We start from the raw sequence: 17,402 nt of genomic DNA, 5'->3' as shown, positions 1-17,402 counted from the left end.
ACAGCACTCTGATTAAAAATACTTGTAAGAATACTTCAGTCCCATAACCTACCCTAATTATAGTACCTCTGCTCTCTTTTTTTTAAGTCAGCTGCCTAAATATCACTTTACTTTCCACCACGGAGCAATACTTGATGTCAAAAACTGACTAAAATAATTTTTCAAGCCATTTTCTTTGGCTACATTCTATAAGGTAATTTTTCAAATTTCATCTCCTGATGCATATCACCAAACCTATAAAAAAGATTAGTGAACAAAGCCAGAGACTACAGACAGTGTCCCTGAGCTACATCATAATAATAAAGTCATAAGTAAAGACATCAGTAAGTCCCTTTCTGGCCATCCCCCAGTCATTTGTGGCTTAGGGTCTTCTACAAAAAAAGTGCAGAACAGAAGGCAGCAGACAGTTCGGATGTTCATTCACAGCCACCGTCTACCAGGGTTTGATGTGATCTACTTTAAGCTGCCTGATCATTTGCAGTAAGACCTTTATTTATTGTATGCATATCCTGTTCTCTCACTTGGAAAACGGGCACAGTAAAGGAACAACTTGTGGGATGCTTCCTTAGCCCCCTTCCACTATTTTTTTAACTGGTGGAAAGCCACCTTCTTTCCTTCTAATTGTTGGCTGTTTTGCCAACAGAAGTTCAATTCAACAAACTGCCTGCAGCTATAATTGGTTTGGCATGCGGACAGTATTTAGACAAATGTCTTTTACGTTAGAGGAAAAATTGTAATAAAAATTGGTAATTTCTTCTTTTATTACAGATGTCTTTGCAACATGAAAAAGCATTTTCAACTGTTACTTTTAACATCTTTTAACCATAAAATGCAATGAGATCTAGCTATCCAACTGTTCTTTATGAAATATGACAGAACAGTCCCAATATTATGTCACATTTTAAGTACGAAGTTATGAACTCTGAAGACTGTTGTCCCCACTATTTCTCTAAATAAAATGAATTTGATTAAAAGTACATTTAATACTCAGAGGACCCATAATAAAGTTTATAATTAGAAAAACTAAGCTCAAGCTGCTGGTTAAACTTCTTCACTGGGCTTGAATACCTCAGCGTAAAATAACAAAGACTGAATCTGTTCTGATACACAGAAAACAATCCCACACATCTCAGCAGAAGTTGTTCAATTAGCCAGAACAGATTTGAGAGTGTGTTACTCCATGACAAGTCTTCTGTGGATAGCACTAAGGCAACTGAGTATCTGACAACCTTTTCCAGTTTTTCTGAACAAAAACCAAGACACACAGCAAACAAATCTGACTTGCTCATGCTAACAAATTAGAAAACAACGACCGAATTTTTCACAAGACATACTGTTTAAGAATGGCAGAAGTAGGGAAATTATAAGATTAGAATGATTATTAAACCATCAAACACCACCTTGTGGACTTTAGCAGACAATACATGTCCATCTAAGAGATTATTTCATATTAGTATAGACAGCTTTCTTAGTGAATTATAATTATAGGACCTGCAAAATTTGAGAATAATCCTAACAGGCCATAAACCCCAGGTAAAAGACAGGACTCTTTTCCCACCAAACATTCTTCACTACCCAAACACTAACACATATGTTAGTAATATCGTGCCTGCAATACACAAAATTCATTTGCATACATGTTATTTTCCAGTGCTAAGAAAATACAAACAATATCAAAGTAAGCCCTTGTAACAGAAAGCTAAAAATAAATTTTGGAAAAGTTATACTATTAATTTTTATACTGTCATTATAGGAAGTGTGTCTAACAGAATTTGTTTTAAAGAGAAGGGTATTCTGCTGTAGAAAATATCACAGAAAGCAAAAGCTAAGCCGTAAATTGAAAAATAAAGTCCAAATAATGAACCGTGACAGCAGCCTATCACTGTGTACACTTGTGTAAATATTTTAATGGTAGATTAAGTTTATAAATATAAACATTAAGTTCATAAACGAAATTCAAAGAAACCTTTCTTAAAATTTAGATTCCAGTGATTTATATAATGACTCTACGGAGTGATCAAAACTTCTTAAGCACCCCAAGTCTTCATTATGATATCTTCAACCTTACAGTAAATACTAGCAATCACTGCCTTCAGTATAGCATTTCTCTACTGAGACTTTTAAAAGCTTTTCAATTTTGAAGTTGAATCTTCAAATTAATTTGAACTTTTAGAAGCTCTTTTTGTGTGAATTCAGAACACTGCAAAATGTATAATTAAGAGTTGACTTTTGATGATAAATTACAGAATACACTCTAATGCTTTGTTTTGTTTGGGGGGCAGACTGAAAATAGCCTGGATGCTGTGTCTGAGATGCACAGAGAATAGTGTTTCCCAAGTTGCTTCTGTGGATGAACTGGTTTCATAACCAGAACAAGAGACTGACATAGTTTAGACAAAAAGAAGCCTCACTTTACTCTTACCAGTCATAGCCTACTGCAAAAGATGTCTCGATTGCCGGTGCAATGAGTTTAGCAGCTGTCATGATGTATTCCTCTGCCAACAATTTCCTAAAGAAAAAAAACCCAAGACCACAACACAAAAACATGAAAGAAATTCTTCACTGTGTGGGTGGTGAGCCAATGGAACAGACTGGCCACAGAAGTTACAGATTCCCCATCCCTGGAGGTCTTCAAGGCCAAGTTGGAGGGGCTCTGAGCAACCTGGTCTAGTGGGAGATGTCCCCACCCATGACAGGGGTGCTGGAACCAGATGATCTTTAAAGTCCCTTCCAACCCAAACCATTCTATATTTGCATACAATTCTACATCACCATTTCAAAAACATATAGAAAAAAAACCCAAAACAAAACATGTTCTTGCTTCCTCCTCCACTCAGGACAAATCTCAGAAGTCAATGTAACCAGTTCCCTGTTAACACTACTCCCCCGTATCTTGATTAAGGTCTTAGTTTTTTCTGTTTTCCTTTCCCTGCACACTAGCTGTATTTTTTTAAAAAACTCAAACACTGCAAGTTTTAAGCAGCGTAACCTGTAACATTTGGGGTAGATACTCTACTTTAGGGCAGTACACTAAACTGAGTGATCCAACTGGTTCTTCTGAGCATGTCCGTTCCTAAGAATTGGGAGGACAGTTTTGTAACAAGAGCTGTGGATAGGTGACAAGACTGATAATCATCAGAAGCTAAAATTCAAGGCACCACAGCCAAGAAAGAATAGAGTCCATCATTACCTCTCACGTATTATTTGACTTAAACTGTCATTTTTAATGGCTTCAATCAGTAGATTCGTATGTAGATCATCCTGGAGGGAGACAAAACAACTGCAAATTATGCCAGTATACAAACATCTTAATTATTTTACAGACAATATGACTGCAAACATAAACTGATGCCAAATACATAGTTTATAATGTCACTTACTTTCCATGTTTGAAAACACTAGCTTCAGTTTAAAGCAGTTTTCTAACCGTACACTCTGAAATTCGGCATTACAACTACTTCAATCCTGTTTTTCTGCTCATGTATGTTGTCACAGCTCACATTAAGGTTAACAGACATAGTTCATGTCGTGTATCACACCAGGAAGGCTTCAGATCACAGTGGGAATATTCTCAAGCTTAAAAATATACATTTGCTGAACTCTTGTGATATTCAGCAGATGAGGACTTGTGCTACCTCCTCCTTAAAATAACTTGCATGATCATCTTATGGTTTTTTCCACACATCTCTGTTAGCTCTAAGTTATGCAGGGTATGCTAGGTAGCCACCCCTTTTCCTCATTTATTGAAAATAGGTCATAGATTTATACAAAATAAAAACCAGAAGGAAATTGTGATCTTTTCTCTGACATCTTCATAAAAAAGTAGAGAACTTGGAATGTCTGTTAAAACTACAGCTTGCCTACCCTTAGAAATAACATCTGCAGTCTCAAGGCTTTCTTTCAATGAATGATCTTACATAGTCCTCAATTAATTCAAGGGATTAATGATCCTTACTCTTACATAATTTCTAATTTAAGAAATTATATTAAATGTATTAAAATATGTACATATATATCAATAAATATATCTATATGCTTCATACATTAAATTTTATTTCCTTATGCTATGACAATAGGAAACAACAGCTACTCTTAAGCTGCAAACAGTTTGAAGATTAGTTATATATTTGATGTTTAGGACTGAAAAAGAAAGATTTGCATCACCAAAAAAAAGATTGCTAGGAGAAAATAAAAGGCTTGATCTTTCTACAGAGGATTTTTTTAAGAGGGACACTAAACCTATTAACTGTTTTTCCCCTCTCTTTAGCATCCCAGAAAGTCAAAGGAAGTCCAGTTTCCAACAAAGTCTTAATAAACTAAAACAAGCATCTGTATATGTCACTACAATTTTCTTCTGTAAAATAACACTACAGTATTACAAGTTTTATTAGCACTCACATGAGGAAACTTGCATTAACCCACTCATTGTTTTGCTCCCTTCATTTTACCTTAAAAATATTTTATTAAAATTTTCTATAAATGAAGATGGTAAAGCAGTAAGTGAGCTATGTAAGTAAGCCCAAATGAATTTCAACAAAATTATTATGAAAACAATTAAGTGGTGTGGGTTTTATGTACATCATATCCTTTGAGGAAAAAAAAGATTTAAATGTTCTCTCATTATTTAAATATTCTCTCATTTTTTCATCTGAGCAGTACTGCCACACTAAATTCATGCTGGTAAAAAAGTTCTTATAGATACTTAAATACACATCAATTTCCATATTCAGTACAGTCCAAGCATTCAGTATCTCTTCCTCTTTCTCCTGACTTACTATATAAAGACACAGTTTATTTATTTCAAACTTACATTTAATAAAATGTATTTGTCTTCATAATCTACTTCCAAGGGAACTTCGATCAGGTTCTTGAAGGCTTTCTTCATTTGCTCACCATTTCCAATAGCAAAATAACATAGGATCAGGTTGAAGCCTGCCTTCAGGTTTGGAGATATGCTCATTATTTCTTCAAATGAAGAAATGGCATCAAAGTATTGGCCAGTTTTAATAAATGCAACTCCAATATTCTCCATGATTTTTATCCTAAGTAAGAAATCAGGTTTAGATTATATTTTTAACTAATAAATCATATTGTATGTAAAACTTGTATTTCATAACCATGCCTCCTAGAAGAAACTCACCTCATCTGTTTGTGGGAACTAGTAATTTGGTCTAGAGCCATACGGTAGAATTTGATAGCTTTGGAATAGTTCCGTTGTTTTAAATATATATTTCCCATATTTACCTTCAGTATACCTATCAAAAGAAGTCAGTGAGTTAAAACATTTTAAAATTGTTTCAAAGTGACACAGTAGAACAACTTAATAAATTTATCTTCATTATAGGATAGCAGTGTCTCTTTAAAGCAATACTGCACAGAACTGCCTTCTGTGAATTTAACTCAAAAGAAGATGAAGTAGTGATGAAACCTAGAATAGAACTATCATGTAAGATGTATTCTGATGTTGATTGTGAATTAAGGGATGAAATAGAGATTATTTGCAGTGCTCTCCAGGAAGACAGCTGCAAATAAGCATCTCTGAGAAAATACACCACAGGAGTCTCAAAGATATGCAAAATACTGAAAGAAGCTTTCAGGAGAGAAAGGTCAAGTCAAAAGAGAAAAAATTAGTACTAGAGAAGACCACATGGTGTGTGTGGTATGAGAAAATTATGTATTTGTCTTTATGTTCAACTTAGTCTATGGGAAAAAAAGACTTAATGAACCAGTATAACAATGTGGTTTGGCTCTCCAAGTCAGAGACTCTGAGTATCTGCCACCCACTCTGACTGGCAGACATGAGGGCTGAGTTCTCTGTGTACCAACACCATGCAGATGTAGTCCTCATTTTGAATGCCTGACTACCAATTTTAATCCACTTTGGAGTATAACCTACCTCCACTGCTGAACATCTTGTTCTTCACTATAACTTGGTAAGTAGTCAGCGCTTCAGCATACATTTCATTAGCAACATACTGACTTGCCAGATTGAGAAGAACCTATAAAAAATTGGAATTATAGGTACAAGAAAATATATTGTCCTCTCAACAGTAATAAACTTGAATTCATAGTAGATAATTTCAAATTAATTTTACCTTGGAACTATTGTCTTTAGCACTTGTAAGCATCCTATCTTTATCAATTTGCATGAACAAAGAAACATTATAGAGGAAACAAGTTTAAAAGCTACTTATTCTAGGTAATTCTTCTATTTTGTACATAAATTACTAGCATTTAAAGTCATGCTACATGGGCCTTAGACCTAAGTAAACAATGCTATAATGCAAGGTTATTAAAAATATTCATACAAGATAATTCTCAGAAACTGTGTGTAATTTATGACTCCCAACATGTGGAAAATTGTCCTAATGCCTGTGGTCACTCAGTTTATAAACTGAGAATTTTTCCAAACTGCTGTTTCACAACAGAAGTGCTGTTGGTGTCAGGTAAAATTCCTCTGCATTTTTTCCACAGCTTTACTCTGACCTTCATAGTAAAATAAATTACCAGGCCTGCCTAATTCAATATATTAATTGTTAATAATTGTCTCTATAGCACTACCTGGGGTATGAATTTAAAAACCCCTCAAGTATTTTTATGTATGTCATACCCTTTTTTTTTTTTTTTTAAAGTTTACTATTTGAAAACCAGAATGTAGATCTAGATACCTGCTTTAAGATTCAGGAATATTACTATATCCTATTTCATGTAATAAATTCTCTGCCACTTCATGGGTCAATTTAAAGGCAGCATCTGATCTTTCCTGTTTTCTCCTCTCGGCATATTACACTCTCGAGACAATTTATTTCTGAAGTACAGGGTCTACATCTGCTATATTTTGATATGCAGGTTTTACATGTGAGTAAATATCTGAAATAGATATTCATGTGAATTCTTCTCCACTTAATGTGGACTACATGGTTTCTCTGGTACTTGAGACTGCATGGGAATGGACTCGATGACACAAATGGATCTCCTCTGGTACACTGCCAGAAGCATTACAACACAGACTCATAAACACACTTCAGGAAACACTGGCATTTCTGTTCAGGAGGTTTTTTTTAGCAGCATTTCAGTCACTGAAGATTTTTTAAGCACTTACTGTGTAAGTAAGGTCTAAGTTGATACTTTCTGGAGGAGCAATTTGCTCACGTTGTCTCAACAATTCTCTTTCCTGTCTTCCAGCCTCCTTTGCTTTCTCCAGAGCCTTAAATAAAATACTAGAATTTAACAGTGCCTTGAATCTTACTGACTCAAGATGACAAAAACACATTCAAAAACAAGTATGAAGAGAATATATTCATGTCTATTTTCTTTAGATGCACAGACTGCACCAAATGCCTGAAAAAAACACTCTAACCCACTGAAAGGTTTTAATTAGCAATAAGCAGACATACAGTTATCTAAGTCTGCTTAGCTGTATAATTATGTACCCAATCATAACCTTCTGCAGATTGGTGTCAATGCCCTTCGTACAAGTAATGCTCCGGGTCTAACAAGTGCCATTAGCAGTCCTGTGTGCCTCCATGAGGATGCAATGATTAAGAAAGTAATGGTTACTACTCAAGGTGGCTGTTTGGAAGCCAGTGGTGAAGGAAGTACTTCAAGATATAGTTTGATTCCTAGTCTGTATGATAGAAGGCAAATCCAACTTGGCTATTTTATAGATAATGAGTTAGCAACTTTGATGACTTTCACAGGAAAATGGATATTCTACTGGACTTGTCAGAAACAAACATCCTAGAGGACCCTTGGAATGGTCTGATACAAGCTACATAAGAAAAAACCCTTTGACATCAAGAGCATTCTTGACCAGACATGAAAGAGGCTCAAGAAAAACTAACAAAATAGATTGGTTAATTAGCCACTACTCAGTGGCACAACATCGCTCTAGTATCCTCTGTAACAGAACAAATACATTCAAACTGTCTATTGGAAATAGCTCCTTATCCATAGTAACCTTTGATCATATCTAGAAACTGTTAAATGCTAGCTAGCCTGGGCCACAACTGGGCCAGTACAACTAATTCATCAGACCCATGTGAAGAGGTCAATGGACATAGAGGGAAGGGGATTTTTGTAACTCTGAAATCTTAACAAATATGTATGCCAGAAATATACTTCCTACCTTTTTTTTTCAGCAAAGCAAGGTATCACTAGACTAGAAGAGCCATAACAAAGTTAGAATTAAAATTATTTTAATAACTTGAAACATTTGACCACAAGTTAGTTTGAAACATCTATCTATACAAATTGTTCTTCACATAATGGCAGAAATGAAGTGAAAGCCAGAAAAACTACCGATTTCAAGTCTCCACAGCTATTGGCAACACAGCTTTCTTCAACCAGTTCATTCACTTTTTTCTCCAACTGCCTCATCTTCTCTTCTGAACTAAAATAAAAATAACAACAAAAGGATTAACACTAGTAATGTAACTGCAAACACTAAGCTTCTACACATTATATTCTCAATAGAACAACACAATGACATACCACATGTCACAACTAACTGGTTTTCCCATCAAAGAAAATATTGTGTGAAACTATGCTTAGAGAAGATTGTCCGAAGCTACCACATTCACATTTTCAATTTGAAAACAAAGACCTAAGAAAACATAAATCCTCTGACAAGAACAATACAGACAGGCAAATTTCACAAACCAAATTTGTTCAGGAGAAGTAATGACAAAACAAGATGAGCTTTCATATCAAACACTAGTGAAATTAAATATCACATTAAAAACACTTAATTGAACCTTTGTTTGCATAGACAACTAGAAAGCATTGCTTGCAAATGCAGATTATAACAAAAAATTGTGGTTCTTCTAGACTTTTTCCACTGCTAAATAACCAAACATTTCAGTAGGATTCCCTATTCCTATATAGCTACATTTGGGGAACACAACTTTGGTGTTGGAAAGCTCAACGATTTTCTGAGTGAACTCCACAACGTAAGCACCAGCCTGCAAGTTCCAGCTCAAGTGCTAAGGTCAGAGGGAACAGGGAGAAAGAGCAGGCAAATTCTCCCAAGTTCTTCCCAAGGAGCTGCAAGAACCATGGTGTTCCTTGCCTGTCACACACACTTTCATGGTCCTGCACAATTCTACGTAAGTATCACAGCATTTGTGTGGCAACAGCTACACCTGGGCTGCTGAGCTAGTCAGAACAAGAAATCACTGAAATCAGATATTCCTGAAAGTCAGTGCAACTGCTTCAGCAAGTCAGCCAACCACATGCACAAACGTTTGTGACATTATTCCACCAAGTTCAGAGTTTGGGCCCTCAAGGCTTTTGTAACTGCCTGGATGCTTGTAAACTCTACGCATGGTTGGCTTTCTGTAGCTGTTTAGTGCTTTGAAAGAATGTCATGCAGAACTGAACAAACCTGTCTGAAGTTTTCTTCTCCAGAGGTGAAGCAGGACCTCTCGCTTGGCCAAGAGGATCAAATGAAGAACCTGCAAAATCAACAGAGTATTGAAAACTACAAAGTAACATCGCCCTGTGGCAGCAGGCAATTTCTACAAACCATACCTCTCACAGCTGCCTTAGTGTAACCTGCAGCTTGCACTGCTGTCATTGGTCGAGAAACCCCATCCTCAAATAAAGAAGATATATTAAGATAATCTCACAAAAAATGATGTTTTAGACAACACAGACATAATTATATCTTTTTATATGTAATTTTTATATATTCTATGTATATTATTTTAATGACAAATTATTCATTGCACATCACTAAGTGTTAGAAAGTACTACACTGTTATTGCTTCCAACTCTGTGCTCAAATAAAATACACATCACTACCCTCATGCTTTTTGACAGTACTACATTCAAAAAAGGACAAATTAAAAGTGTAGTAATTTGTATAACTCAACGAACTTCTAAATACTTACATCTAACACCTACCAGAAAAATTCATTGTTCCAAATGAACATAAAATGTAAATATTGGAACTTTTACCTGTGTATTTCCTGTCATGGGTCTTCCCATAGATGAAGGTAAAGTTGCCTTTGACTACAAAAATAAGTAAATTGTTTGAAATTGTCATTCACAAAGCATAAGAAGCCTATGTTACGCCTTCTCAACACTAAATTTTAAAAGTTGAGCTAACTCTCACGTAAGTCCATAGCAAAGGTCCCATTTATTTTACTCATATGCAATATACCTCCAGTGCCTGGCAGACTAAAAGATGTTGAATACTTCAGTTAGCACAAATTCACAATAAAGATTTTTAATGTATTTGGATATTCCTGTCAGCTCTTTTAAAAAGAAATACATAGGAAATTATCTGAGGCAGCAGTACTTTCCATTATTAAATTATTGAAATTGCTACCTTTAAATTGAACAAATAATTTACACAAAATACTTCAGCAAAATTCTGTGCAGAGCTGATAAAATCTGTCACTGTATTAATCTTTCAAGTTATATTTTCATATAGATTTATTTTATCAATAAATACAGATACACTTTTTAACTGTCAACGGGTATCTCTTCCATTTCCTGAAGGTCACATACTGTCCTTCTGTGTAAGTGTTAAAAATGTAAAGAAATAAATGTGAAATATTTATTAGTAAGTACTTAAGTTTGCTACAAATATACAATACAAACAGACAAATATACAGAGTTCCAGGCCATGAAAAGGTATTCCCCTAATGCCTACTCAGAGGCCTGTTTTATTATTCACTATCCACACACATCATGATTGTTTTCCATTTTTATTGCTGAGGATGAACATACATTAGCAAGGATTTTCGTGTAGAAAAAGCAACTGTGGAGTGAAAGATAAAGAGCTGTAGAGTGGACAATGCTTTGGAAGTTTCTAGCTTTGCTATTCCAGATAAACATCTCAGTCTTTATTATCCTGAGGAAGTGCTTTTTTTATGCACTCATTTAACAAGACAACTTTTCCCCCTACAGCTTTGTACTACACTTAACATCTGCAAATATAACTGCCAAGAAAAAGCAGTGTCAAAAGTCTGAGCAACCTGATCTAGTTGAAGATGTCCCTGCTCATTGCAGGGAGGTTGGACTAGATGACCTTTACAGGTCCCTTCCAACCCAAACCATTCCATGGTTCTAATACATCCAAAGCAGGTAGCAGAAGGTTCAGAGTAAAGGTTGTATTTCAGTGATGTAACAGAATTCAGGTGTTCTTGAAATTGTTAGCCAGCAAACTTGCATGAGATCTACAGCCATTTGTTGTCCCTTTTTTGTCATAAAACTTAAGGAACATTATATCCAAAAGCATTTGTTTTTCAAATTTTATTGAGTCAGGCTAACAGATATAAAAATTTATTTTAATAAAGGGGCATTTTAATCTGGATTGTTAAGAGTTACAATAGGCTAAGTATACCCAAAACCACAACCAATTTCTTCTGATTCAACTAGAGGGGTTTCAGAGCCCGTATTCTTCAAGACTTGATTTCACCTTAATTTCCAGAAAACTTTCCCAAGCCCAAATAACAACCTATTCAGTTCCCCCTGCAAGGGAACCTGGTTAATACCTTGGACTCTAATGCCTTGTGCAGTACAGAAGATTTGCAGCATGGTTCAGGAGAAAAGAAAAACAACCAGTAACCATGCCTTGAGCAAGTGCAGAGTTGTTAATTAAAACTAATGAATAGATGCAGCTCACTGGAATTAAATCCTTAATTTAAAAGGGCTCACTTTGTGCATGGAATTAAATGGTACATATATTTTTTTGTAAATGACATTTTCATTAAGGATATAACAGAACAAAAACCTGCCCCAAATCCAGTTGCTAGAGGTCTTGGACTTGATGTGCCAGGAATTTTGGCTGTCACCTGGGTGGGAGAAAAAAAAGAACCAAACAAAAAAACCCCACAAATTAAAAACTGTGTCAATTATTAGTGTTTCTACATAATACGATCTACATTCATGCAAAGTGTTTTAAAAGGTTCTCACAGGGGGTCTTCTTCCATGACTTGTTCTTGCTGCCTGTTGAAAAGCTACATCATTTTCTAAATCCTAGAAAAGATAAAGACATCAATGCTTTTAAAACCACAACACCCAAACTCACAGTTCCACAACCTTCAGACTACTGAAAGCAGATAGGTAAACAATCAAAAATTCTTCACAAAATACTTGACTTGAAGATAACTGAACAACAGATTTTACAATTATATTATTTGTCTCTCTTTTTTGGTATTTTAGATTAGGAAATGTAAAAACTTGTTATTTTCTAAAAACACATAGAGGAAACAGAGCTGAAGTAATAAAATACAACAGGATTTTTTTTTCCATCCAAATGCTTATTACTTATGGTATTTCTGAATTTTGACATTAACAACTGCAACGCAAGACATTAAAACTGCTCATGTCTCTCAGGTCCTGCAGCAACTCCCATGAACTGCGCACTGGGATTTCACAAAGGATGCCAAGTCTTGCTACTGGGTTTCAACCAAATGATATCACTGTTGTCCCAACTCCACCACACCAGCAGTTACCCTAAAGTGGTCTGCAGGGCTACTTTAAGAAATCCCAGATGCTCTACCCAATCACACAGAGACCTGCAGGATTCCATCCTACTGTGAGCTCCTCCAGCAGCAGCACAGTAGGAAATCAATGACCTACTGATCACTCAGTAGCCTCATTTGTCAGAAAACTTTCTGCTGCACACAACCTGGGAAACACCCCATTGAATGTGCCTACATATAATTGTGATTTTATACTTCATAAATTCTAACCACTACAGCATCTTAGATTAGTTGAGATCTGCGCAAGTATTTCACTGGAATAGAAAGCTACCAAAGAATTAACTATTCAAGAAGATCTCTGAGAAACTTCACATGTTTCTTGCTAAATAAAGTAAATTTCACTTCAAAGCAGTTGTAAACTTGTACATTGCTGTACCCATAAGTTTTCATACTTCTAAGTTAAAATTCTATGTATGGGAAAGAGCAAATATTTTACCTCTGTGTCAAACATGGGATTATAATCATTGTAGCCAGAATAGAGATCATCTTCATTATTCTCAGGAGCCAGATGCACATTTTGCATCATTTTTCTGTGAAACATTTAACATGCCAAATGTTATCTCGGTGGTTTTATATAAATATTTAAAAATGCAAAATATAAACAGTAGTAGTTTGATTAGTCATAAAAACTAGGACTCACCTATAAAGAATGGCACCATTTCATGGATTTATATTTTTGTTTGTACTTATACCAGTTATGAAAATTGTTTTAAAGGTATTTATCATTAAAACTAAATGGTAATAACAAGTTACCCCATTACTACTTCTAGAATGGTATCTTTCCACTGTTAGCTAACTCGTGTTTAAGATAACTTATATTCTAAAGTTAGTCTTTATAGGCCAAACCACAGTAGTGAGTCTAATGAAAGATATTTCATCTGGCTTCAAATTTTCCTTTCCTTTCCTTTCCCTTTCCTTTCCCTTTCCTCCCTTCCTGCATACTAATATCAACATAGCTACAGCTATGAAGCCATTTTAATTAAAATGGTTTTAAAAAGCTAGTATTAAAGAAGCCCGAGTTCCAAAGTCTTTCTGCACCAATACTTCCCTGCCTAATACGGTGCGTTCACCTGGTGGGCTTTCCCTCACGGAGGGCAGACACTAAGGTGTCTCACTTTGCCTTGCTACCCGTTTTCACAAAAACCTCAAGAAGGCAACGTTTGATTTCATCGATAACATGAAGTACATGCCCTTTAGCTAGCAAGCCTCAGCCAGGACGAAGCGCACGGTTCCTCTGCGGCAGCAGCGGGATGAGGAGGAGGATGTTCCCCGCCGCTTCCCACCGTGAGCGGTGCCCCCACGACCGAGCCGCTCCCGGCGCGGGTTCCTCCAGCGAGGACCCAGCGATGTGCCCCGGAGCGGGGGCGGCTCAGGGCACAGGAGAGACAGCCGCCCTCGGCCCGGCCGCAGCCACGGCCCGCTCGGCGCTGCGGGGCCGGCGGCGTTGCCGGGACACGGCGGCGGTCCCCGCATGCACCGCGGCCGGGCGGGGCGAGCTGCGGGCGGGGCCGGGCGCTGCCGGAGCTGCTGCCCCGGGCGGGCGGCGCTTCCCGTGAGGGCGGGCTTGGCCCTGGGGCTCGGCGAAACGGAGAGCCCGTGCTGGCCTCGCTTCTTTAAAGTACACGGCAGGAGGGCTCTGTGAAGGGCTTGAACACGCTCTTCATTTCCAATCCACTCGCAATCCAAAATGTCACCATTTCTTCCAATAAGCTGAGAAATCTGTTCTCAAAACTGAGAGGGTCAATTAAAAAAAAGAAAAGGAAGTTGTTAAAGCTTCCCACATGCCACAGTCTCTGAAACTAAATAAAAAATTAAAATCCCTAATGTCTTATAAAAAGATGATTCTTCCTGCCATCTTTACTACTTACTCTTGGTATTTTGGAAACCCTGACAAGTGTCAGCTGGTTTGCCCACAGCAAATCATTATACTCTGGGGAAACTTTCCTATGCCTAAATGGGAAACAGAATAGAGGAGGGATCTCTGAACACGCCTACAGTATTTTTGAGAAAAAAAACATTTTATGAGACCAGTTGTAACTTACCTCTACTGCCTTTTGCCAATAGCATAAGCAAGCTGCAAAGGCAATATACAGTACAGTCAGAACACCCTTTTTTATGGTCAGAATCTGTGCGCACTATGCAATGTCAGGGCCTTCTGTTGCTCACCTTTCCGCCTCAAAGTCCTTTCTGAGGAGATAAGTGCAGAGGATATGAGTGAAAGGTCTTTCTACTCTGGCTCCCAACAAGGGAAAAAAAGATAACATACAGAATTATTAAGACATTATCACTACCTGCATTAACCTATTCACGTTCCATGCATGAACCACTTTCACACAGAAACTTCAGACTTGAGACCTTTGGACATGAGAATCTTAATTCTCCTGAATTTTCTGGAGTACAACTAGTTTACACAATAACAGACTTAGGGTGGAAACGTTTTCAGCTGCGTTACTTGCCACAAATTATGTACTTCAGCATAAATATATATACATTTATAGCCCCTCTTTTTCTGCCTGTGACTCCTCATGTATAACCGAACCTACGGTTTTTATATTTTTCTTGTTGTCCCCAGATGCATTAATATGTACCTGAGCAATAGGTAGACTGTGTGGTACAAGACCTAGCTCTGCTATCCAGCATGTCCATATCGGGCACCTGGGCATACTGGTGCCCAGCACTCTTCTGATGTTTCAGCCCGAATATCTAAGGAAGTGAAAAGAAGGCACTGTGATAAGGAGGCAGTGCATCTAATTTGTAAATGCAGTGGTGCGTAGGCAATCCTGGAATCTGACCATGTTTGTATTGTCAAACTTCCTTACCCCCCAAAATTGGGTATATACACTCAGACTTGAGTGGTCCCTGGCCTGTATGGACTCTGACCATAATGGGAACATGCCCTGGCCCAGGTCCTGAGGCCTTGCATTCCAGCTGCTGCTTTTGACATCCTCACAAGAATATGAGAGTCTCAACAGACTTTATTCATGTTTCTAAAGGCTGTGTCAATTGACAGGGGTTTCTTTTTTTCTGGTGCTATGAAGTATAAATATACTTTAATGCATGAAGATTTCATACAAACCCTCAAAATCTCAGGATCCCATGGCAATACGGGACCTTACTCTTGGGTTGTAATCATAAGACATCATCTAACAAGGGGATGCTACAGGGAGAAACCCTGTAATGGTGTAAGATGATGTAATTGTCTTTACTGGCTAAATCCAGAGGGCAACCTAGACCGTGAAATTGCCAAAGAAAAAGTAAAGTAAATTTAGTATACAGTCCAAGTAGCATTGTATGCTGTGAATTCCTGATCATTTTAGGTTGGATTAAGCCAGGACTGTCACTAAATGCCCCACATCAGTCCTCTGACTGGCATCAAGTTACATACTTGTGCAGTTGAAGCAAACTGCTAATCTGATGAGTTTTTCTCTCAGTTACCATTCAAGACATCAAGTACCTGATCCAGTGAAGTCAGTGAAAACTTAGGACAGATTAAGGAGACTATGAAGCTATACTCTTAAATAAGAATATCTTTGCCTTTCAATACATGGCGTATCTGTCTTTTGCAGCAGTAACTTTGCAAATAAGGACTCAGACAAACTCCAGGACCTACTAATTTGGGTTCAGGGGTTACTGGCAACTGTCTGCCTGTTATAATTGCTGTTAGTGTGTACCTTCTATAATCAGTGTGTACCTTACCCTTGCTCTGCCAGTTGAACTGCTCATCTGATCAAGCATTGCTTGCTGTTTTTCTGAATTGAAAACGTAATTCTCCCATTATAATCTTCAAAAAAGTAATTTTCAAATACTGAATTCTGGATTGACCAGGTGTTCAGGATTTCCTGCTGTCATGCAGAAACCATTCAAGTAGCTCAACTGCCACAAACAGTGAAGCGGCATTTAACTGCTCCTCAGGGAACTAATGCATCTTGTCAGCATACGATTTGAAAACAAAATGAATGGAAGAACCTCATTATGAATGATACATATGTTACAAATAATGTATATAAAATCATAGAATATCTGAATTGGAAGGGATCCACAAGGATTATCAAAGTTCAGCTCCTGGCCCTGCATAGGACACCCCAAGAATCACACCATGTGCCTTTCAATGTTGTACCATATGTTGTAGTTTGGGTTGAAAATGCATTTGCAACAGGAACAGGTATTTTTACTATTGAAATATATAATTTACCTAGTTTTGCTTTTGTAGTATCTATTTTACTGCTATTTACTTTCTGACTCCTTCAGATTGCTTCAAGAGTCAGCATTTTAACAATATCGGTAGTATTTGCATCAAGCCATCTGCATTTTGAAAGATCACCCAAATTAACAGCACAAACTACTAACAATAATTAAAATTATAGTCTTAATTGTAACATAATTTCAATACAACCACCACGTATAACCATTAGTTAGAACTCTACAGAACAGCGATACAGTTATTAATTAAAGCTATCATTTTAAAGCATTATACTTCCTAAACCATTAGGAACGTAGTAGCAACAGATCATAGTCCATTACCAAATAAATGTACTTTCTGGTTGCTGTGGTGAACAAGTAATGTATTAAACAGATCTAATACCTAACAAATGTGAACTCTGCCTCTGTTTCTATTCCACACTAAAAGCTCAGGCTAGAACTCTCTGTATTTTAAAAGCATACCATTCCTTTATTTTCTCCAAGGGGGAATTCACATCTCCTTTATATACCACCTCCCCGTGGCTCAGAGTTAGTGAGTTATTTCCCCTTGCTTATTACATGACCATTTTATGCTTCTCCCTTGCAGTAAATCCACGCCAGTAGCAGATTTCAGCTCTGCCCATGGGGCAGCAGAGGAGCATGCTCCATAGAGACTAAAAACATAGAGGGATCAACTGTGCAGCTCCCAACACAAGTCAAATTTGC

The 17,402-nt window shown here is 37.1% G+C and overlaps 1 protein-coding gene across 3 annotated transcripts in view; it reads right to left on the bottom strand.

Annotated features, from left to right (window-relative positions):
• Nucleotides 1–13,865, bottom strand: part of IFT88 (intraflagellar transport 88) — a 44,899-nt gene extending 31,034 nt beyond the window's left edge. Inside the window, exons 1-14 of one of the 3 annotated variants that reach the window (XM_082279272.1) lie at nt 13,688–13,865; nt 12,934–13,027; nt 11,926–11,988; nt 11,748–11,804; nt 9,961–10,014; nt 9,532–9,595; nt 9,386–9,455; nt 8,302–8,392; nt 7,103–7,207; nt 5,897–5,999; nt 5,141–5,255; nt 4,811–5,042; nt 3,191–3,261; nt 2,423–2,509 (exon numbers count right to left, since the gene is read on the bottom strand). In XM_082279272.1, the coding sequence (XP_082135398.1) occupies nt 2,423–2,509; nt 3,191–3,261; nt 4,811–5,042; nt 5,141–5,255; nt 5,897–5,999; nt 7,103–7,207; nt 8,302–8,392; nt 9,386–9,455; nt 9,532–9,595; nt 9,961–10,014; nt 11,748–11,804; nt 11,926–11,988; nt 12,934–13,023 (1,202 nt within the window). In that variant the 5' untranslated portion in view covers nt 13,024–13,027; nt 13,688–13,865. Of the gene's footprint in view, nt 1–2,422; nt 2,510–3,190; nt 3,262–4,810; nt 5,043–5,140; nt 5,256–5,896; nt 6,000–7,102; nt 7,208–8,301; nt 8,393–9,385; nt 9,456–9,531; nt 9,596–9,960; nt 10,015–11,747; nt 11,805–11,925; nt 11,989–12,933; nt 13,028–13,687 lie in introns of those variants that run through there. The other 2 variants (XM_082279270.1, XM_082279271.1) reach the window with 2 other exon arrangements.
• Between the last annotated feature and the right edge of the window lie 3,537 nt (nt 13,866–17,402).

Source organism: Coloeus monedula, assembly GCF_965178545.1.
Source record: "Coloeus monedula genome assembly, chromosome: 3".
In the NCBI taxonomy this organism is placed as follows: domain Eukaryota; kingdom Metazoa; phylum Chordata; class Aves; order Passeriformes; family Corvidae; genus Coloeus; species Coloeus monedula.
This window is presented reverse-complemented; position numbering and strand designations above follow the sequence as displayed.